The sequence below is a fragment of the Benincasa hispida genome, chromosome 7 (genome assembly GCF_009727055.1).
Source record: "Benincasa hispida cultivar B227 chromosome 7, ASM972705v1, whole genome shotgun sequence".
Taxonomy (NCBI): domain Eukaryota; kingdom Viridiplantae; phylum Streptophyta; class Magnoliopsida; order Cucurbitales; family Cucurbitaceae; genus Benincasa; species Benincasa hispida.
Window position 1 is genome coordinate 11,659,828 of NC_052355.1, and position 25,385 is coordinate 11,685,212.

At 27.4% G+C, this 25,385-nt stretch overlaps 1 protein-coding gene across 1 annotated transcript; it reads left to right on the top strand.

Annotated features, from left to right (window-relative positions):
- On the top strand, positions 1-21,087 carry LOC120080979. The gene is given in 25 exon segments (XM_039035659.1): positions 1-174; positions 2,047-2,264; positions 2,540-2,648; positions 3,372-3,473; positions 3,598-3,657; positions 7,449-7,527; positions 7,654-7,801; positions 7,898-8,021; positions 8,484-8,664; positions 13,800-13,838; positions 14,247-14,394; positions 14,491-14,596; positions 15,300-15,395; positions 15,506-15,561; positions 15,932-16,055; positions 16,729-16,814; positions 16,880-16,937; positions 17,258-17,419; positions 18,377-18,450; positions 18,966-19,059; positions 19,728-19,828; positions 19,830-19,856; positions 19,962-20,042; positions 20,149-20,254; positions 20,992-21,087. Coding segments are annotated over 25 exon segments (2,649 nt in total).
- Positions 21,088-25,385: the final 4,298 nt, after the last annotated feature.

A 25,385-nucleotide genomic window follows, 5' to 3' on the forward strand; every position in this document is an offset into this window, starting at 1 on the left:
ATGACGGTAGCTGTGGTTGGAGGAGGAATCAGTGGTCTAATTTCAGCTTATGTTTTGGCAAAATTTGGAGTGAAAGTGGTTTTGTTTGAGAAGGAAGATTACTTAGGAGGCCATTTCAAAACACTTAACTTTAATGGCATTGATTTGGACCTCTGCTTCATGCTCTTCAATTCAGTAATCTATCTCTCTCACTTTTTCGAATCAACTAAAACCTTGTTATTGTTTTTAGTTTTATGGTTTTAGAATTTATATGTGCCCGTTTTAGACTAGATTTCATGCTATAATTTGCATGTTTTAAGTGGAAACAATTGAATTTAGAATAAATATTACTTTTAAAAACTATATATATATATATTATCTTAAAATTTGACATGTCTTTTGAAAACAATAGTAAAGAGTGAATGAAAAAACAAGAAACTTGTAGATAAAAGTACTATTCAAAAATATTTTTGTATTTTTATTATTTTACCTTCTTAAAATTACTGATATTATGAAGTTTTCTTTACTATTTTATTTTACATATTTTTATTAGTTTTGAACAGTTTAAAACAAAGTTATATTAATCGAATATTATGAGATCTAAGTTATAAAAATATATTAAAAAAAGAAAATTAAAAAACTATAGACAAATCAATGATAAGTCTATTGGGACTCGATCTAAATAGGACTTCAATAAGTTGATTCATCTTCAAAAGAGTGATTCATATGCAGTTTAATGAATCAATTTGTTAAGATGGGTTGGGTTGGTCAAACTTTAACATTGATTGAAGCTTAAATGTACCTTGTGGTGGATTTAGACCAATGGCTTCGAACCATTGATGAGGTCGAAGTAAGAAATTAAAAGAAAAAAAAAATTATATTAAGCCCAGTCACTTTGATAACTATTCGATTTTTAGTTTTTTGTTTTTGAAAATTTAATCTATAAACATTATTTTTACATTTGTTTTTATTTGCAAATGTATTGTAATTAAAGCGTGGGGTTGGAGAATTGAACCTTTGACCTTGAGGTTGATAGTACGAGAACTATATCAGTTGATCTATACGCATGTTGGCAAATTTCTACATCCAATTTCTTCCTTTCTTATTTACCTTTTACCAATGGTTTTAAAAATCAAGTCAAAATTTGAAAACTAAAAAAAGTAGTTTTTAAAAATTTGTTTTTCTTTTAAGAATTTGGTTAAAAATTCAACCATCTTAGTCAAGAAAATATGCAAATCATAATAAAAATTAGAGAGGAAACAGAGTTAATTTTCAAAAACCAAAAACAAAAAATCAAATGGTTGGATAGACTCTAACAAACTTAAACTTAAACCCAAGCAAACAAAAAATGTAAAATTTATATGTACATATGAAAAACTTCAACACAATAATGAAGTGAGAAATTATCAGGTTAAGAACCCAAATTTTGAGAATCCATAGTTGGATATCTATGATTTTGGTGAGTAGAAGATTAATTTCCTTCTAGGATTTCAATCTTTTTTTTCTTAGAAACAAAATATTTCAATCATTTAACAAATAATAAACAATAAAAAATAAAGAGGATTTAAAAAATAGAAAAATAAGAAAAACTATTTATATAAAATAGCAAAATTTAGTCTTCTATAATAGAGACCGATAGATATTGATAGAAGTGTAGCCGTATCTATCATTGATAGAAACTCATAGTAGTAGTCTATCATCGATAGTATCAATGATAAAAACTGATACCAAGTCTATTACCGATAGACGTTGATAGAAGTTTCTTGGTGTCAGCTATAGAGACTGATAGAATTCTATAATTGGTAGAGAATTCTATCACTAATAGATGTTAATAAAAGTCTATCAGTGTCTATCAACGTTTTTTTTTCTCACTATTTCTGTAAATAGTTTTATATTTTTTCTATTTGTCAAAATTTTCTCAAAAATAATATATTCTTTACTATCGATGATTATTTATAAAAATAACTTTTAATATTAAATGTCATGATTTTTTTAGAAGATTAAATATCATGATCTCATAGGAGAAATACATCTAATGAGTGTGGTTAAATATCAAAATATGAACAGGTAACATATCCAAATATGATGGAGGTTTTTGAGAATTTAGGACTTGAAATGGAAACATCAAATATGTCCTTTTCGGTGAGTTTAAACAAAGGACGAGGCTATGAATGGGGCACCCGCAATGGTTTTTCAAGCCTATTTGCACAAAGGAAGAATATCTTCGATCCATTTTTTCTTAATATGCTTCGAGAAATTATAAAATTTAAGGACGATGTTATCAAGTAAGTATTGTCAATGACAAAAAGTTAATCATTTAAGTTGTTATGATATAGTTGTCCCTTAATAACTATTGAATTAGAGAATCAAATATTTGCATGATTCCCTCCTAACTAGTACTCGATACAAGTTTAAACTATTTTTGTGGTTTCTTTCTCTTATATCCGGTGCTGCTATACTATATATTGTGACAAATTTCTCGAATAATTTTCATCAAAAGCTTAAATCTCACATTTTAAAGTGACTAATTAGACTCTCATCTTAATTCTTTTGTGTACAGTTATCTTGATGTAATGGACAATGAAAATTCAGAAATTGATCAAAATGAAACGTTGGGACAATTTCTCAAGTCAAGGGGGTACTCCAAATTATTCGAGAACAAGTATCTTGTGAGTACAATTTTCATAAAAAGTTGGGAAAAATACCTTTTCGGTCTAATTAGTTTTGAGTCTAGTATCTATTTTGTCCGTAAATTTAATAGTGTTACAATTTTAATATTAAGTTTTGAGTTTAATCTTCATTTGAACTCATGTTTCAAAATGTTATATTTTTATCCGATAAATGTATGGTATATTTTTTTTCATTTGATCTTTAAGTTTTAAGATTTACACTTCTATTCTTAATTTTGACTAAACAATAATTTTCATTCATTTGTATTAATGTCTCTTAATTAATTTAAAATAATTAAATAAATTAGTTTTTATTAATATGTCATCAATATTAAAGTTACTTAAAAGTTCTCCCATTATAATATTGTACATTAATAACGAAAGTTAGGATCAAAGACTGAAAGTGAGTATTAATGAAAATTATCGAAGTAAAATCGTAAAATATTGAATCCTAAGATTTATATTAAAATTAAATACAAAACTGAGAGGTAAAAATGTAAAATTTTAAAAGTTAAAAGTCAAATAGAAATTAAACTTGAAAGTCATGAGTTAAAATGTATGTAACATTTGAAGTCTATGGAGTAGAAACTAGGAACTATCTCATAATTTTTAGTTAATCCTTATCAGCTTCATATGACAAAATTTTTTTTAATGGGTTAGGATTAATTTTAATTTTAATTATTTATTTATTTATTATTTGATGTTATTCTTATGTTTATATAGGCTCCAATGTTTGGTTCAATTTGGTCATGTCCTTCAGCCAAAGTTCTCAACTTTTCAGCTTTCTCAGTTCTTTCCTTTCTTCAAAATCATTATTTACTTCAGGTATTCTCTTTTTCATTACCTTTTGTTCCTTTTAATAATTTATTTTATGAACTTTTTCAATGCAATGATATGCTTAAATTTGGCATTATTTTAATAAATTTTCTAATTTCTTGTTCTTTTAAAGTTATTTGGAGAACCACAGTGGATTACTATCAAACAACATTCACAATCTTATGTAAAGAAGGTGATCCTTGAAACTATAACTCTATATAATATTGAAAAAATGGTTTATTGTTTTTTAAATTCTCTATTCTATTTTTTATATAATACTTAGATACAACTAATTTGATTCCTATATTTTGGGTTTAATTTCATTTCAATCCTTCTACTTTTAATTGTCTAAATTTATTACTCTATACTTTCAAAAATCTCAAAATCAATTTTTTTTTGTAGATTCTTAAAAAGACAAAAAAAAAAAATAAAAAAAAAAAATAAAAAACTTGTTTGGTTTTTTTAAATAGAGCATCCTCAACTTGCTTCTTCAAGATAATGTCTTTGCTCTGGAATCAAATTTTTTTTTTGACAAAATTGTCTATTTGGACTTCTTGGATTCTGGATACCATATTAGATAACATAGAGTCCAACTCAAAAACTAATTGGCAATTGAAAGAGTAGCTCATGTTAAAGGAATAAAAAAATTTAAAATTAGGATAACAGCAAAATGATTTTCCATAATTATTAAGCATTAATGATCAAAAGATGAAAACACCCTATGGAAACTAAAAACTCATTAATGACGAAAGAATCCTACGAATACCAAAAACTCATTAAACCGAAAATATCAATGAATGATAGACGTTGATAGATATTGATAAACTTCCATCAGTATCTAACAACAGTGTCTATCAGCGTCTATCATTGATAGTTCTAAAATCTTGTTGTGTTTTGTAAATATTTTGATTCATTTTTCTATATTTAAAAACGAGTACAAATATACTAAAAAAGAAAATAAAGGAAAAAAAAAATTAGTCCCTATGTTTTAGATCTAGTGTATATTTAGTTCTTAGATTTCAAAATGTTACACATTTAGCCATTAATTTTTTAGTTTAATTTCAATTTAGTCCCTATGTTTCAAAATGTTATAATTTTACCTTTGACATTTGAGTTTTGCTTCAAATTTGGTTCTTATGTCTCAAGATTTACACTTTTAGCCTCGATTATTCACTAGATACTTATTTTCGGTCTTGACAATTAATTTATGTTAATAAATTAAAAATCATTAAAAGAATTATAATTAATTATGTTTAACCGTTTTCAATCATTTTTAAAATTAAATTAAAATTTTCACTTCATAATTATTTTTAATTAATTAAAAGAAAATTGACATCAATGATTAAACATGAGTATTTAATGAAAAATTGAGGCTAAAATGTAAAATTTTAAAACCCATGGACCAAATTGAAACAAAACTCAAATCTCAAAGGTAAAATTATAACATTTAATTTTGAAAATTAGGGACTAAAGTGGAAAAAAAAAGTTCAACATTTAGGGCCAAATTTGTAACATTTGAAAACTTAATGATCAAATAGAAATTAAACTACACCAAAAATGTAGGGACCAAAAAAATATTTTTTTTCAAAAGAAAATAAAATATAAGAAAGGGGAGAACCAATTTGAAGAAAGAATGATATTCTGAATCTCTATGAATCCAATTCCAATTCCAATTATGCATGTATTGATCATGTCTCACAAACCAATGATTTTCACCACATCCCCAATCCTCTCTCACAAACCAACTGATCTATTTGTTTTGTTTATTTTATTTTGTTTGTTTTTTGTTTTTTTTTGGGTATAAAATTGAATTATATTGATTTGTAGGAAGATAAAACTAAAAGGTTTTGGTTTTGATTGATTTTTTATTGAAAAACCTTATTAAAACCGAATCAAATCTAGAGTATACATATATCTTCAAACTCCAGCATAGGTATTGTTTAGTATTTTAATTATTATTGTGCATATATATTCGTTGTTTAGAAAAATGATTAGTTATTATGGAGCGTATATATTTTTTATTTAGTAAAGTACGAAAAAAAATAAAAATGTCTGGTTTCATTCTATATAAAAAAAATAGACCAAATTTTATTTCTAAAATAGAAAAAATGATAAATTCCAAAATAAAAGTGAATAAAAATAAAAATTTAGAAAAAAAAAAACAAAAAACTGAGAATTAAATCGATAATAAATTGAACCAAATAAAAACTAATCTATTGATTTTTTTTTTCTTTATTGGACATTGGGTTTGAGTCATCCTTTATGGACCAATTGGTTTAGTTTGATTCTTGATTGGTCCCAAAATCGACGAAATTGAATCTCACTATCACCCTAGTTTTTGGATTCCAAAAGTCAAAGAAAACCCATAAAGTCACACATAGAACGATGATTAGAGACAATAATGCACGTTTGTTGGGACAAAAAGGAAGCCTTGAGAGATCACTTTGATAAGTTTGGTGAAATTCTGGATGTGGTTATTATCTCTGAAATAGTAACTATTAGATCCCTAGGATTACAAATTCATGATAATACAATAAAACTCTAATATTGTATAAAATAACAAATATCAAAATTTTTGAATTAGATGATTTTCACATTAACATGAGTTAGATCATGTAAGTGATTGTGTTTCTGTTTTGTCTTTTTTTAGAACTTAATTAGATTTCTTGAGTAGGAGAGCTATTTAATCAGGCAGAGAGAGGACCAAATCCTAGAGTTTTTACCTTTGAGAAAAATCATGTAAGATATAAAACTGTCGAATGACATTATATTTGAAAATAACATTTTTTAAAACGGCAAGACTTGTCCTTCCACATGCGACCTTAAAAGTTTCTATAGGGTCCAATTTTCTATAATCATTGTGAGGTCCATTGATTGTTTCCAATGTGTTCCTCAACAAACACACTTAAGATGGCGTCCCTTTGAGTTCACTATTCTTGATTTGCATTCCAACTTTTTCTGGATTACATGGGGTTCCATCTCAAAATAAATTGATAACATGAGTAACTCATTTATCTTATGAAAAGTTTGAGGTCCTTTGATTTTTCTAATGTAAAGCATGTTGGGTTATTTCTTCGATAGGATGATACAGTTTTTGTTTTTAGGTCGTATACCCATATGGACTTCATTGGTCTAATCTCGTATTAGATAACACGAGGTTCCATTTCAAAACTAATTACCAATAAGAGGAGTAGCTCATGTATCTAATTAACATTGTGATGTCCCTAATTTTTCAATGGACATCCTCAATAGTACCAACATTCACTTGAAAATATATTTACATGCATGATGTATTTTCTTACATGAAAATTATTATCGTTTTTCATCTTGTTTCATGAAAATTTTGGCTTCAAAAAAATTAAATATAAGATTTATTAAAGAGAAATTTTCACTGTTAAACTATTTACAGTAATAGAAAAAATATATATATATAAGCACTGATAGACTTCTATCAACCTCTATGATTGATAGACTTCTACAAGTTTACTATAAGTGATAGATTTCTATTAGTTTCAATTACTGATAGACACTGATAAACTTTTATTAGTCTCTATCAATGATAAAGTTCTATTAGCTTCTATCACTGACAAACATTGATAAACTTCTATGAATGTCTATCCGTAATATACTTGTATAAGCTTTTATCACTGATCGACTTCTATCAGCATTTACCTATCATAGACATTGATAAGAATGTCTATCACGACTAAAATTAAATTTTGTTATTTATAAAAAAAAAACAAATTCTTACTTTCCTATTTTTGAAAATGCCCTCAAATAAAAGTAGAGAGACTAATTAAAATTTATTAGAATTAATAGTGCATAGACTAAAATAAAATAGAATTTAAAATATAGGAATCAAAATATCATATTTTAACCATATTTTCGTTTTGATGCATGGTACTAATTCAACAATTGGTGAATTATTTATTCCATGGACTTTTTTTAAAAAATTTTTTACACACTGGCATTTAAAATAATCAGATCCAAGGAGTACTTGAGAGTGGAGGTTGTGAAATAAGAATTAGTTCTAAAGTTGATTCCATCTCAACAACCAATGAAGGTAAGTGATTTATTATATAAAAGATATTGTTGATCAAATATATTATTGTGTTTATTATATTTGTAATTAGTTCAAGCCTATTTAATTATTTAATAAGATTTATAATATTTACAAAATATTTATTAGGCTGCATTGTAAGTTATGGCCCTGGTTTTCAAGAAATATATGATGCATGTATAATAGCAACTCGTACTCCTGAAACTTTAAGAATATTGGGGAAGCAAGCAACACCAGAAGAATTGAAAGTCCTTTCTACCTTTCAATATGTTCATAGGTACATTTATTATTTCTATGCGGTGGAAAAATTGAATTTATGACTTTTAAAGTCGATAATGTGTGGTTTATATCATACTCTTTATATTGAATACAGTGACATTTATCTTCATAGTGACAAAGATTTCATGCCCCAAAACCCAAAAGCATGGAGTGCATGGAACTTCCTTGGAAATTTAAACAATAAAATGTATTTGACTTATTGGCTCAATATGCTTCAGGTTAGTTATTACGATAAATTTTCTAGAGCTATGATTTTTCATACTACCTCGATTCATTGTATGATGACATGGGTATGATATCAGTTCCTAACTGACATCATAAACAACCATCGTTGAAGACATATGATGACATGGGATATGATGTCAGTTGGAAGACACAATCATAAATAGTCGTCCTCGTACTTATATGATGTCATACGTTATGATGGTAGTTCAAAACAGTCATCAAAGATCATCTATCGATACGATGTCAACTTGTAATCTATCATCATACATATATGATGTCGGTTCAGAACTGACATCTAAAACTAAATTGTTGTAATGAGAGTAATAAAATATTAAGACAATACGTAGAAATTTGTTCTAGTCCTTACACAGTTTGTTTAACAACTTAAAATATTTGATGATGGGTCAAAACTACTATTTTATATCTTTGAATATTCTAATTTGGACAAAATCCAGAATCTTGGGCAGACAAATCCTCCATTTTTTGTAACTATAAATCCAGAAGAAAAGCCAAAACATATATTGTTTCAGTGGTCAACAAGTCATCCAATTCCAACAGTTGATGCTTTCAAGGCTTTAAATGAGTTTGATAACATTCAAGGGAAGAGACAACTTTGGTTTTGTGGAGCATATCAAGGTAAGCCTTCTTGGTTTAACTTTCAAAAAAATAAAAAATAAAAAAATTATTCTTCGTTTACTAACGTTCTATCTCGCTAGTTTCATATATCTTATTTCTAACTCTAAAAAATAGAAACATTTGATAATTGTTCTACTTTTGATGATAATGAATCTATTTTTGGATTTGAGATATGATAAGAAGTGCTATGTCAATCTAGTTAAGATATATTCAGGTGCACCTTATGATCTTTCCTTCTAAAAAATAATAAAATTTCTTCTTATTTCTGATTTATGTGTGTCCATAATTTTTTTCAACACGCAATTAAAAACATTGGTTTAACCTTTCCATTAATAAAATATATAAAAAAAAATCAAAAATAGATATAACATAAGAAATTAGATATTTAAATTTATAATCTAAGTTTTATATTAAATTATTATTTGGACATTTTAAAGTTAAAATGGTAGAGATCGAAAAATAAAAATGATATTGATCAACCATGTATAGTTTTCTTTAATAAAAAAGAAAGATCGATTAAAGAAAGAAGAATTTGTTTATCTTAACACCATTATATATTTTTTTCTATTATAAAAAGATTGAGAAACAAGTAGGAAATGAGAACCCGAAAACGGCTATTTCATTTCGTATTTCTTGATTATTACTTCCTATTTTCTATTGCTTGCTTCTCATTTTTCATTTCTCTTTTATTTTTATGGAAGAAAGATTAATGGACGAAAATGTTTGGTAACAATCCATTATGTCTTGTTATTTCAAAATTTAAATATTTGGAAGTCTTACATAAAGATTAGGGCAAGAAAATGAACGAAAATATTTATAAATATGGTAAAATTTTACTGTCTATCTATGATAGACCGCAATACATTACTATCTGTATTTATCAGTATCATGATAGATATAGATAATCTATTATGATCTATCACGATTTATCGTAGATAAACTTAGATATTTGACTATTCACTACTACAGAAATTGGATTACTTGACGTTTTCCAATGTCAAGTAGAGGGTATACTTGATGCTAATAAAAACGTCGTCTATTCAACTATCAAGTATAATGTCATAACTTGTTACTGTAAAAACGTCAAGAGAAATAATTCTTGACACAATTTTCGTATCAATAAATATAATACACTTGACACTAATGACACGTCAAGTATATTAATTTTTGACACTTATTATTGTGATTACTCTTTTAATTTTTTAGCTGTCAAATGTATTTTTATCTTGATACGAAATAATGGTCAAGTAATCTAATTCTTGACACATTTCTAATGACATCTATGCTCTTTTTTTTTTCCAAATTAAACATTCAAATTTAATTTCCATTTCTCATTTCCTACATTACATTTGTTCCAATAAGACAACTCCATCAACTAAACAGTTGCACATATATTTCAGGTCTACATATCAGTCCAAAACATCCAACGTAACAATTGAAAATACTAAAATAAACAATTCCATTCTTCTATTACTCATGTCTACATGAATGGTTCCAAAATTTACAAGACAAATCGTACAATAGTATGATAATTCTAAAAATTTACATTACTCTATCAACCCACCCCAATATATGAAAATTCCACAATTGTAAGACCAATCTATCTGTGTTATGTATTCCAAAAATCACAAGACTAAAATTCTATCCTCCACCACACATTTCTTTGAAGTATATAACCTATAATGGTTGAACAAAACATTTACACAAAAAAAAGTTTTGGGCATTCCCATGTAGCTACATACACAATTTATAGGAAGTCCATCAGATATAGTGACCTAAATATTCAGCCCATTCCATGCGTACTTCATCCTATTCAAGTTGCGAGTACGAGCTCCTCGTATCAATCTATAAAACATAGAAAGTGAGATATACATATTTATTTACTATTTACACTATCTATAACGTTACAATACATATAAGTAGTTTAAAAACATACTGCATCTGTTATAATATTCTTCTCTTTAGTCACGATTTCTTGCATATATATCATAACGTAATACCCACATTCGACAGTTCTCACTTGTAAAGGACACTACATATAAAGCCAATAATTAATACACATATCATACAGATGCATTAAATAAACATCATACTGTTTTCCAGAATGTGGTTTTTCAAGTCCTTTGCAAATTTTTTTTGAGACTGGAAAATGGTCATTGCCCTACATTCGTCAAAGAGTATAATATAATATTCAAAATAAAATAAACTTTACACTGAAAAAAAAACTCAAGCAAAGTTAGCTTACTTGAGTATATGGTTCTGAACATGAGTATAACTAATTATACTTACCCGGGATTATAAGGATCAATAACTAATTGACCGTGTTCAGAAGCCATTAATCTACTACAAAGGTTCCGAACACTAACTTCTCGAGTATTTTGGCCCGCAGATATAAGAGATGGATCTACAAAAATATACTTCGACCCTTTATTTGAATCAACAATGAACGAGTGTAGGTACTTACAATAATAGATCAAACACATTAACTTACTACTAATTGATAAAGTGATAATATATCATAAACAATTAACATTTCTTTACGTGAAATAAGCCACCATTGATAAAGTCTTCAAATTTTTCATGCTACAAAACTCGATCACATCTCGCAGAACATAACTCTTTCGGCCAAAACCAAAGAGCTCAATAGGTAGTTGGAAGGAAATACTAGTCCCATCAACCATTACCTTTTCAGCGTACCTAAGAATAGACTTCAAGGATATTGATAAATTGGATGGTGCACTAGTAACTTCATTCTCTTTCGGCATCATCTTTGAAGCTTTTTCCTAGCACAATGAAGATAGAACATGAGTAAAATGTTCATTCCTAAATAAGATAGAAGAACATGGGACTTATACAATTCACCTTCAAGATTGGTGGTATACTAATAGCAATCACTTTCTCATCCTTTTCCCCATTCTCTGAAACTTTCTCCTAAAACCACCAAGTTATAATTTTCTAAGTAACTAATAGTAAATTTACCTCATAAATTTACCTCATAATACAATTCACCTTCAAGATCAGTTGTACAGTAATAGCTTCCATCTCCTTCATCTTCTTCCCTTCCTCATGTGTGGTTGATGTACTAACAACTTCCTTCTCCTACGATATAAACATAACAATACAAATTAAACAAGTTAAAAATTATCATAACTTATAGTTGTAACCTTAATGCATCTCTTTCCCCTTCTTCCCTTCCTTAATCTTTCGGATTTTATTCTTGGAGCAACTACCATGCTCAGATCTTGGGTTGTTTTGAATTTGATCTTCCAACTTCTTAATGCACTTACGAAGTGTTTCATTTTCATCAAACTAAAAAAAAGAAACATCATCCGTAAGTACATCCCCAAACTGGATCATCTAATCTAATCACAAACTGCTTCCTCAAACTAAAAAAAAAAAAGAAAAAAGAAACATACATATAACAAAATATTTAAACATTTCAATTAAAAAAATATATACAAAAAACAAAAATGCAAACTAAAGTTCTAAACTCAGTTTTTTAATTTAAAAAATATTTAAAAAAACACTTACAGCAAACGATTCCAATGGCACCACGGACCCACGACCCATCGGACGACACAATCGGCAGTGGACGACCCACCAGACGACACGACCGATAGCGGACGACACACCGGACAACACCAGCGGCAGTGGACGACCGCGGATGGCAACACTAACTGACTTAAGAAATGCAGGCGGTGCCGACTAGGAGAAATGCGGACGGCCAAGGGTTTGGGGATGGAGAGAAATGGAGAAAATGAAATTATAAATTTAGGGCTTTTCATTAAAGTAAGAAAAATATATTATTAGATATTTTTTTATATTTTACTTGACACTAAAAAATGTCAAGTAAGAGCTTCTTATACTTGACATGTGAAACGTGTCAAGTAAGGCCAAACGATCATTTAACAACTTCAAACGATCGTTTACAAAATACTATACAATCGCTTAAATTTTCTATACGATCGCTGAGTAACACTAGACGATCGCCCACAAACACTCCGCGATCGCTTACAAAACATTACACGATCGCTTACCAGTTTCTATGTGATCGCCTACCAAATGCTACACGATCGTTGAGTTTTGCTACACAATCGCTTGGCTATGCTACACAATCGCTTAGTAGAAGTAAACGATGAGCGGCACACTTCGATGACTTCTCCACGACAGAGACTTCCGAACTCCCACTCTCGAGAGCTCCCCATCCTCACTCTTGATATTTAGATTCCATTGCCCTCTCTTTCTATTTCCTTCTTCTTTAAACCTCCACTTCTCCCAATGAAATTGGACGTCCTCCTTAACCGATTCAACCACATCTTCTTTATTCTTTCTTTCTTGATATTGTCACATAATTGGAGGCCTATCAAATATCCAAAATATTCCGCCAATCTTCTCTTTTTTAACCCGTGTCAAGTAAGAGTTTCTTATACTTGACACGTGAAACGTGTCAAGTAAGATCTTATCTTACTTGAAATAAAGATTGTGTCAAGTAAAGCTTCGCGTGAAAATATCCGAAATATTCCGTTAATCTCCGTTGTTTTAAGCCTTTTACTTGACATTTTTTTTGTCCAAAATCATATCACTTGACGTTTTTTCCACAGAAACGTTAGTAAGTAAAAACTACAAGTGTCAAGTACATAGATTTTGTAGTAGTGATTGTTTGTAAATATTTTCAGCATTTTAGTCATTTAAAATAATTTTTCTAAGATAAAATATTGAAAATAATTATAATGTTGAGTAATAAATTTTTAATAGAATAATTGTTTCTGGAAATATTTATAAATATAGCAACATTTCAGAATCTATCAATGATAGATACTAATAAACACTAATAAAATTTTATCAGAGTATATCAATGTCACTAATAAACACGGATAGTAATCTACCATTGTCTATTATTGATATACTATAAAATATTGTTATATTTTGTAAATATTTTGGTTTATTTTTCTATGTTTGAAAACAACTCTTTTAAAAAATAATACTTTTATTTGTATGAGAATTGGGAAAAGAGAATAAGACACAAGAAACTAAATTTCGTTTAAAATTGAATATTCAATAGCATGCCTCTTCAATCCAATGTTGAAGTTATTTTCTAGGGATGATATGATGATTGTGTGTTGCCTTTTCTTTAGGTTATGGCTTGCATGAGGATGGAGTAAAGGTAATAATTAGTTACAAACAATGTGAACTAATTTTTTTCTCAAGTCTTTCAATTATAATTCCCTAAATTTCCATTTTAGATTTGAACAATTTCACAGAAGTTTAGGCTCATTTGGCAATCATTTGATTTTTAAAAATTAAGCATATATTTCTTGTCAATTTCTTGCAATTTTTTACATCTTTCTTAAGTAAAATAATTGAATTATTTTCCAAAATCCAAAAGAAAAAAATTTTTAAAAACTACTTTTTTAGTTTTCAAAACTTGACTTGATTTTTGAAAACATCTGTTAAAGGTCAGTAACAAAGCAAGAAATTTAGTAGTGGAAATGACGTTTGTAGGCTAAATTTTTTTTAAAAAAAAAAAAACTAAAAATCAAATGATTATCAAATGAAACTTTATTAACCCATCGACATTTCAGGCGGGATTATGGCAGCACATAATGTGTTGGGAAAAAGTTTCAATCTTTTGAACCAACCAAAACGCATGGTACCTTCACTAATCGAAAGAGGAGCTCGTCTTTTCGTCATGAGATTTTTTGGTCGATACATATCTATTGGATCATTAACGTGAGCCACCATGATACCACATTCATGTTTTATTCTATTCTTTTTTCTATTCTATCATGATACCATATTTCTTATAATTTATTTTATATGACACAGTATAATGGAAGAAGGAGGGAAAATATTTACCTTCAAGGGAATACTTAGTAACAACTTACTCCAAAACGTTGTTTTAAAAGTTCACAGCCCTCAATTTTATTGGAAGGTATATAACTTGTTTAATTCATTATAGTTTGATGTATATTTTGAAAATATTTGTTGATAATGTAAGATAAAATGATCATCCTACATTGTCATAGTGGTTAATAGGGAGAATGATCGTGATAAAGAAACAAAAGATCATAAATTCAATCCATTATGACTATCAACTTAGGAATCATTTTTAGAATTTTCTTGAAATCCAAATGTTGTAGGGTGAGGAGAATTACCACTGAGAGTTAATCTAGATACGCGTTGGTCTCAGATAATCATGGATGCAAAAAAAAAAAAAAAAAGGCAAATTACAAAAACCACCCCTAAAGCATGGTGGTAGTTGCAATTACACCCACAAAACTTTCAATTTTAAAAATTAGACCCCTAAACTTCTACAAGTGTTAAAACTGGAATCTCAAGTTTACAATAATTGAACCCATAAATGATAAAATTTGAACCTTCAAACCTATACAAGTATTAATAATTTATTTAATTATATAAGTTTGAAGGACCAATTTGACCTAACATTAACACTCATATAAGTTTGAGGCCTTAATTTTCAAAATTGAAAGTTTAAGGATGCAATTCCAACTGTCACCATATTTCAGAGATAACTTTTGCAATTTTCCAAAAGAATAAAATATAAATAATCAATAAAAATGATACAATTAATTGTTTGAAATTCCTCATCATGAATGATGATTTTCTTCTTGTAGGTAATGACACAAGCTGACTTAGGTCTTGCAGATGCGTATATCAATGGAGATTTTTCATTTAGGGATAAAGATTGTGGTCTTCTTAACCTTATTTTGGTGAGCTTAGTTTAATTATTTTTAGACACTTAAACATTTCTTTCTAATGTTGTCAAGTGATGATCTGCATATACTCTTTCATACTTGATTATCTTCTCTTTTGCATGCAGCTTCTCATAGCTAACAAAGATACAAATTCTTCTATTACTAAACTAAGGAAGAGAAGGTGAGTATGAGATACAGAAATATGTTAATTATGAGATTTTTTTTGGTTAATATATAAATTTTATATAATACACAATATATATAAAAAATAGATAACGTATACAAAAAGGCAAAACAAGCCACGTGTAAACCAGATAACAACATCACAAACCGATAACAAAGGCCAAACAAACTCTAAGATGTTTAATAAGGTTTTAGGTTTTCATTTTGTATCTAATAAGTATGTATGTCTATGTATTGTTAATTATGTGCCTAATGCACCTTTTAACCTAATCGATAATTTTTAGAATTTACTTACTTATTGCCTACAAAATTGAATATTTATTAATGATCTTAAGACACATAACTCAAACATAATTTTTTTATTGTAGGGGATGGTGGTCTCCTCCACTATTTACGGCTATTATTGCATCTGCAAAGTTCTATTTTCAACATGCTTTAAGGAAGAACACCATTGCACAAGCTCGTAAAAATATTTCTCATCATTATGACTTGGTATTGTATTGATGGATGAGTACTTTCGTTGTTCTTTTCTTTTCTTCTGTCTCTACGTTATCGTATTTTTATATTTATGCGATAAATTTTTATATATAGAAAAAAATGTCAAACTATTTATAAAAATAATAATAAAAAAACTATTGATAGATTTCCATTAGCGTCTTTCAGTGATAGACTTCTATCAATTTCTATCATTGATAGACATTGACAAACTTCTATCAGCCTCTATCAGAGAAGAGTAAAATATTGCTATTTTGTGTAAATAGTTTCCCTTATTTTTCTATTTTTAAAAAATCCCCTAATTATGTAATATTTTATAGAAAAAAAGAAACTAAAATGATATTGAAATATAAGACATAGAATAAATGTAAATATAAGTTAAGGCCTAAATTTGTTAACCATTTGATTTTTTGTTTTTGAAAATTAGGGTATTTAGAGTATTTAGACCCTCTTGGTTTTTGAGTACTCTTAATCAAGCCCTTAAATCTAATAAACAATTGCGTAGATTATCATTTTCATCTCACTCACTCTCCTTATAATAAATCACCATATCATCTTTCTTAACTAATTACTAATATCCCTTTAATACCCTAATTATATTTTTAATTCGAATGTTCTTATTATAGTTACAATTTTTTTAATTCTTATTTCTTAATTTGGTTTTATGTAGAGCAATGAACTTTTTTCTCTCTTCTTGGATGAGACAATGATGTATTCATGTGCCATCTTTAAGGTTTGTAAATGCAACTTTTATGTGTAAAGATATATTATTCTTCTATCATCACGTGTCTTGTTTTTCCATTTTTTTTAAATATATATAGGGAAGATGAAGATATGAGGATTGCTCAATTGAGGAAAATCTCTATTCTTATAAAAAAGGTGATTATTTTTTGGGACAATTGCAAATAGGGCATTCAGACCAAAAATATTATTAGCAGTTATAGTATAATGCAAAGAAATTTACAGATATATAGTAAAAATTAGACTTAGCTCTTAGAATCTATCAGTCATAAAGTCTATTATTGATAGATTTTTCTACTTTTCCAATTATCTAAAAATGTTACTATACAGTTAATAATTAACCCTAAAAATGATAACTATTATAATTACTAATTACTCTTAGTTTGAACTAAACATTTATTTTTTTTCCAATAATTCTCACAAGCTTATTCAATTCTCTCTTATCTTAATAATTCTAGGCAAGAATCAACAAAAACCATAAAGTTCTAGATATTGGGTGTGGTTGGGGAAGTCTGGCTATTGAAATGGTGAAGCAAACTGGATGTCATTGTACTGCCATAACTTTGTCCAAAGAACAATTAAAATATGTCCAAAAAAGAGCTCAAGATCTTGGCCTTCAGGTATAACTCATTTTCATGGATTTTTTTTTTCTCATTCAATTGTTATTTGTTAATATATATGCTGTATATTTTGTGTCGTTATAAATATGATTACACCTTAGAAGAAATTTCGCACTCGGTTGTTAATAGTTTTGTTTTTTGTTTTTAACTTTTAAAAATTGTGATTCTTTTTTCAAAACTAAAAAAACGAATGGTCTTCGAAGAAATACTATATTTGAACTCATAGCTAATTTAGAAAAAAGTACGAGTTTTTTAGAACTGAATTTTGTTTTTTTTTTTTTTAATTTTATAAAATTAACTTAATTTAAAGTACTTTTGTAAGTAGACAACAAAACTGTTAGATGATATATATTAACACTCGTTAACTTAAACTTTTTCATATCATTAATGATGAACATAAAAATGTGCTATTAACAATAGACATAAAAAAAATATATGACAAGACATAACAATTTGGTCTATTAGCAATAAAATGCTATCACTTATATGTATTACGGTCTCTCGAAAATGGATGCAAAAATTATATATCTATCATGGACATTAAAATAGTCGATTAATAATAGATATATATGAGTGATAGACGTAGAAATGATATGTCGATGATAGACACAAATATGACATAGTGATATAGAGGTCTACGAATGATAGACTATGCAAATAGTATAAATTTGTATTCTATCATAAATTAATATTTATTGAAATAGTACATCAGTTATATACGGATTTGAAAGTTACCTTTAAACCGTTGTCATACTTGCAAATTACTTAATAGTATAAACATATTTGTAAATATGAAAACTATTTTTTTCGCTCATTACAATTATCCAAACTAAGAACTTTAAAACCATATGTTTATCATAAGAGTTTCATATTTCTGGATCCACTTGTGTATAATATGAATCAAAATTTGAAATATTATTAACTTAATCATTTTTGTCGAACTTTTTTTTTTTGTAGGATCACATCGAGTTCCTTTTATGTGACTATCGACAATTGCCAAGTACTAATAAGTATAATAGGATTATATCATGGTGAGTTGAAAATGATGAATAAGGTTATTATTCATGTTATACACCATTATTTGGTTGAATTATATATTTAATTTATGAATTTTCATGTTTGTCTATTTGAAAATTTAATCTTGTGCTTAATAGATTTCTAAACATTAAAAATGTAAAATAGATCCTATACTTATAATGTTATATGTTATCGATCTCTTGCATAAGTAACATCTTCAAAAAGTAACAAATCTATTAAACATAAAATTAAATTTCATGTCCATTAAGAAATTAAAATTTCAATTTTTATTTCAAATAGTATCATAACTTTTAATAAATGTCGGATAGGTTAAGAATCTATTAAATTCAAAATTGAAAGTTCAAGAATTTATTAGATATAAAATAATATTCGGAGATACACTAGTCACTCAAATTTAAAAGTTTAGAAATTTGTTGGAAAATTTTTAAATGCCAAGGACATAATACAAAACTTAAAATGTTGAGGAATGAAATTTATAATTTGACCTAATTATTTTCAAATGTTTTAGTGAGATGATTGAAGCTGTTGGCCATGAATACATGGAAGACTTTTTTTGTTCATGTGAATTAGTGTTGGCAGTAAATGGTCTTCTTATTCTACAGGTTTAAAATCTTTTATTGCTAATGCCATAAGTATAGCTTTATCAATGACCAGAGATATTTTTCTTTTTATTTTAATTTAATCCATTAATTTTTATATATATATTCTTTCGTTGAAAAACGCTTATAGTCTCTAAACTTTCGTGAAAGTAATAATTTAGTCCTTCAACTTTATGTTTGTATATAATGATTTAGTCTCTATATTTTCCATTTTGTAACAATTTAGTCTCCAAATTTTACTATGTAACATTTAGTTTCTAAATTTTATTATGTAACAATTTAATCCTTATACTTTCAAATGTGTAACAATTTAGTCGTTAAAATAAAAAAAATTATCAAAATTAGATGTCAATTTTTGTTATGTTACGATGTAGACTTTGTATAAAATATTGAGTCTCTTAATAGTTTATCAATTTATCTATGCAAAAAAAATTCATTAAATCTTAACATTAATTTCTATAATAGGGATTAAATTATTATGAATTTTAATTTACAAAAACTAAATTGTTACATTTTAAAGTTTAGGGACTAAATTGTTACAAGTTCGAAAATTCAAGGACTAAATCGTTAGAAAAAAGTTTAAGAACTAAATTATTACTTTTACGAAAGTTTAGAGACTAAAAGCGTTTTTTAACCTTTTATATATATATATATATTTTATTTTGCATTAGTTCATAGCAATGCCAGATGAGTCCTATGAAGAGTATCGAGTAAGTCCTGGTTTTATAAAAGAATATATATTCCAAGGAGGATGTGTACCCTCATTAAGTAGAGGCCATGGCTACTGCATCTAAACTTAGGTATATAATTATTTAAGCTATTATTCTTATTATTATTATATGAAGAATAATTAATCCTATGATTATTAGTTATAAGTTTCATGGTTAATTTCCATCTATTTACAATGTGGAGCACTTGGAAAATATTGGAATTCATTACTATCAAACATTGAGGTGTTGGAGAACGAATTTCTTAAATAGTAAAAGGTATGAAAGCTTTTCTCATATCATTTGTAAAAGCTATTAAATATGTTGCAATTAATTATTAAAAAAAAAAGTCCTAAATTGAAAGATAATTTCGGCTTATTTTCAGCAAAATACTCGAACTTGGTTTTGAGGAAAGCTTCATACGAACATGGGAATACTATTTTGACTATTGTGCTGCAGGTTTTAAATCACGTATCGTCGAAGATTATCAGGTATGAAAGTTTGGAATATGGGTTCTCACACACTATGCAATTGTCACACACAATGTCCTAGCTAAGACAAAGATAACAAGAAGGAAACGGAGTGTAAATCAAGAATAAACACACAAGGATTGATAACCTAGTTCGGTGATGAACCACCTATTTCTTGGTGGTGTGTGTCTGAGAAAGATAATCCACTAATATATAAAAGTCAAGCAATTGCAACGTTGTACATATCTGTAAATAACAAAGATTACAATGACACACACGTACAACCCGACATAGTTAACCACCAAGGATCTCCCTAGATGTGAGACTTCTTCTCACTCAAACTTAGGTTCTCCCTAAGTACGTGTATATTAGTGTTGAAACACTTAGCTCCATCTAAATGTGTGAGACTCTCTCTCACTTGATATTTTTTCTTCTACTTGTGAAGTCCCTCCATGTGAGAACTTAGACTCCGTCTAAGTCTTGAGAAATCCCTTCTTGATGAATAATACCTGAGGTTTCTTCTCCTAAAATGTGAGAAATCCTTCCCGATAAATGATGTCTTTGCCTCCCCCTAAGACCAAGCAATCTTCGTTCTTATGAAACACTCATTGTAAAAGCAGGTAAATAACATGCCACCACAAGAACTTCTTCTTCATAAAACAATGCAGAGCAAATCCTAAGGCGATAAATCATAAATTCTAATTTATTATTATTATTATTATTATTATTATTTATTTTTTAAATGTAACTTTTGGTAGATTGTATTTTCAAGACCGGGTAATATTGCAACATTCAAGGATCCATATGAAGAAATACCTTCAGCATTCAACAAGTCATTTGAAGGAACGATTTGAATATATTGAATTTCTTTTACCTTTACTTTGATATCGAAGCCACGTCCCTTCGCAAGACGTGTATGTATCTATATATTCTTATTATATTTATAATATATTAATATATATAGATATTGCAAAACATATAATGACTGATGATGATGAGAAATATTTTGGTTGGATCATAATGTTAAGACAATATATTGTATTGCGAAGGTTATTAATTCTTTAATTGTCTTGTGCAAGATAACATACCATATTTTTTTATGGAAAATTTTGTTATAAACTATGATGGAGTTAATTTAAGTAATATTTTGGTGCTTAATAATTTTAATTTTCTTTATGCCAAAGTAATTATAAGTTAATACTTATTTTTTATTAATTAATTAAGTATTAATTATTGAGCCACATACAAGAATAGAAAATTTGCAAGCATAGGAAAACAACTGATAAAGTGGATTCTCCATTTTTATTATTCAAACTTTATTTTTATGTGTGTAAACATATATATCAGTAATATAGATGATCACTACCACAAAAATTGTATTACTTAATGCTTTTTTGTAGTCAAGTATTAGTGTTACTTGATGTCTTTATAAACGTCAAGTAATCTAGTGTCAAGAATAAGAAAAAAATTTACTGCCTAAAAGAGTCGAACTGTAATTTACTTGATACGTTATAATTGTCAAGTATATGAAATCTCTTGACTTATTTTAAGTGTCAAGTATCTAAAGTCTTGACATTTATTATGGATCAAGGTTTTCATAATCATTGCTAATTATTTGCTTATCATTCTCCCCTTCTTTGAGAATATTCGTCCTCGAATCTTAAATGGTCTTGTAACGCAACTTTTTAGTCATCATCTCCAACTTTAGAAAAGATTTTGAAAGTCTCATCTCCTCCAAAATCAAATGTGAAATTTTTTTATAGCGCACTCCATCCCAATCATCTTTGATGAAAATTTTCAAACTTGATTAATTGTCAATGATTAGGAGTTGGAGCATTAAAAATGTTACTTACAAATTAAGCTTCTAAGTATGAAGAGTTCCAACCTTCAAGAATCAAAGCCACCAAAGGTTATAATGAATATGAAAACTCAGACTCATTTACATATTCAATATTAGATGTATCAATTTATAACAATGTATTTACATTTATGGAGGTTCATGTATGTAGTTGAAGAGTTTTATCTTTGTTTTCTTCGTCTAACTCTCATTCTATTCATCTTTTCTTGTTTTCCTTTCCATGCTTTCTTCTTTCTTTCTTTAAATCATTTCATCAATTTCTATTTTTTTCTCGTGTCTCTTCATCTTCTCATTTATTTTGCTTACTTCATACACTAAGCTTGTTGAAAAAAAAGTTTATAAAAAAAAATAAGTGTCTTATAGTTTTCTGTGGCCTTTCATCTTCTTTTATTTTCTTCATATTTAAATTTACTTGTTGAGAATTTCCATTATTTTTTAAAAAAAAAAACTTGTAAATTTAGTGATTTTCACATTATAGGCTATATTGGAATTTCTCGCATGATTCTCACAAGAATACTATAAGATTTGGTGAAGTTGAGATACTGGAAGTCTTATTATATGTCTCATCGAAGAAGAAATTGTCATGCGACTTACGACAATGATAATAATTTTTGGAAGAATCTTAGAGAAAGTTTGGCTGAGTTGCACAAATCATTGATTACATAGACCAATTGAATGAAATGTTGAAGTCGCAAAAGCTAGCAAGAATGAATCATATCGCGCGACCATTAAAAATCAAGAAGATAGTCAATTACAAGAAATTGATCAACCAATTCCAAATGACGGAGTTCATTCACAAGTCAAACAGGAAGATTCCAACTGTGATGATGTTGAGATGAAAGTGAGTGATCATCAAAGTATGTGTTGAAGCTATCTGAAGTATGTGTTGGTAATGAGATCATAACAAACTTTCTTGAGGAAAGAAAGGACAATATGGAGAAAAATAAAACAGAAAAAAGTGAGATATTGGTGATCAAAGAAAAAAAAAAAGAGAGTGTGATTAAGAGTGGAAGTGAAGGAAAATATTCATGTATAAAAAATCATGGAAATCGTTTTCCAACCAATGTTTCTTCATATTGTTTTCCTTGTGTTTTATATGCTACATTGAAGGCACGATGAGAGATGATCAAGTTTGAAATGAGAACTTGTTTCTAACTTCAAGATTTCGAACTTTCCACAATCTAATTGATCAAACTAGATTGAAAGTCCTAAAAACATGCATTCTAAACACAAGAATACAAAAAAAAGCATAAAGCATGACATAATCAACTATAATGAAATTTCATTCAAATTCAAAATGTTGTTCAAATGACAAAAGTACATAGGTATTTATACTAAATGAAAACACAACTTGAAAGAACACAACCTTTCACCTAATTGACTAGGTTCAACAAAAACTCTTCAACTATATACATGAACCTCCATAAATATAAATACATTGTTATAAATTGATACATCTAATATTAAATATATGAATGAATCTGAATTTCCAGATTCATTATCATTTTTTTAGCTTTAATTCTCGAAGGTTGCAACTCTTCATAGTTGGAAGCTTAATTTGGAAGTAACCCTTTTAATGCTCCAACTCCTAAACATTATCAATTATTTATTTATCATAAATTCTTAGTAGGAATAAGCAAAAAGAATAAAAAGTAGAAAAACAATCATCAAAAGAAAAAAAAAAGGTAAAACAAATGAAAATTTGGAAAAGAATCCATATATGGAGTTGGAAAAAAACTTAAAAACTTAAAAAAAGTTTAATTGAGATGCTTACTTCTAGAGATTATAAAAATATTTAATACAAAGTTAAGAAAAACAAAAAAAAATCTTAAATGAAGAATGAAAAAAAAAAAAGAAAGAAAAAATCTTAAAAGACACATTTAGAGAGCCTAGAGAATTCATCGCAGAGGACTTCCAAGACTTCGGAAGATCCTTGAAGACACAAAACTTTTCTACTTCAAGAACGTTCGGTGTTTTTCTTTTTCAAATCAAACACATTCACCCAACTGAAAAAGAATCAGAGGATAAAGTACTAGAGATCGAACAACATAGCATCAAATCAACTTCAACATCAACACCAACTCAAGTTCAACACCACAAAACACGTTTCTCATGAAACCTTGTGTGAACAATATTTTAGATGATTTTCGATAGAGATAGTACACATTTTTTTTCTTATTTTTTTTAAAACCACATTAAATTTGGATTTATGTAAAAAAATTTAATGATTTAAATGTAAATTTACTTAAGATAATTCTGTAACGATCAACTAAAAGGGGAATAAGGGAAAACTAAATGTTTTATATAACCTCTTTTAGATATTATAGATTGAAAGAATTTTTTAGATAGTATAGATAGATCATTTTATTGTGATTGAGAAATTTGTCTAATTTTTTTTTTTAATGTGATTTAGAGATGTTGATTTTTTTCTTTTTCATTAAAACGGTATTTAGTGTTTTTTTTATAGCACATTTTAGATTTTAGATTTTAGATTTAGATACTATATAGATCTGTTTATTTATTTTTATTTTGTTCTATTAACGTGATTGAGAGACTGTTTTTTTTTTTTTTAATTTTTATAAACGTGATTTGGAGTTTCTTAATTCAATTTAACATAATTTAATATAATTTAAATGTGAAAATATCTAAGGTAGCCTTATAACCTTCATATAAAGGAGCAAAAAAGGGAAATCAAATGTTTCTCATCTATAGTCTCTTTTAGATAGTACTAGACCTGCATTGCACGGGTGAAAATTATATTATTATTTTGTTTCTTAAGTTATTTTGAATATTCTTTTCTCGTAATTGATGGTTATGTGATTTTTCACCATATATCTTTGTTTATTGTGGTTTAAATTGTGGTCTAAAATGAAATAAAAATGACTCAATGTAACAATTTAATTGTTTGAAATGAAATGAATGCAAAAAGAGGATATAAAATTGACATAATTTGAATCAATTAATTAAGCACAAAAAGAAAACACACTTCTTAGCTTAAGAATGAGTTTCACCATTTATTTTTTGTTTCTTAATTTGAAAGTGCTAATATATATATTTAAAATATAATCAAAACAAGATAATAATTCTTTATGTATACACAGAAAAATTAGAAGAATATTTAAAGGAAAAAAAAGTTCAATACAATAAACATCTTTTTAAAAAGAAAATGGATATATTTAAAATTAAAAATAAGAAACATATAGTTATCGAGTAACAAAAATGAAATGCAACCATCTAAACTATAAATAAAAGTAAATGATCAAATTAAAAAAAATAATAATAAAAAAAAGGATT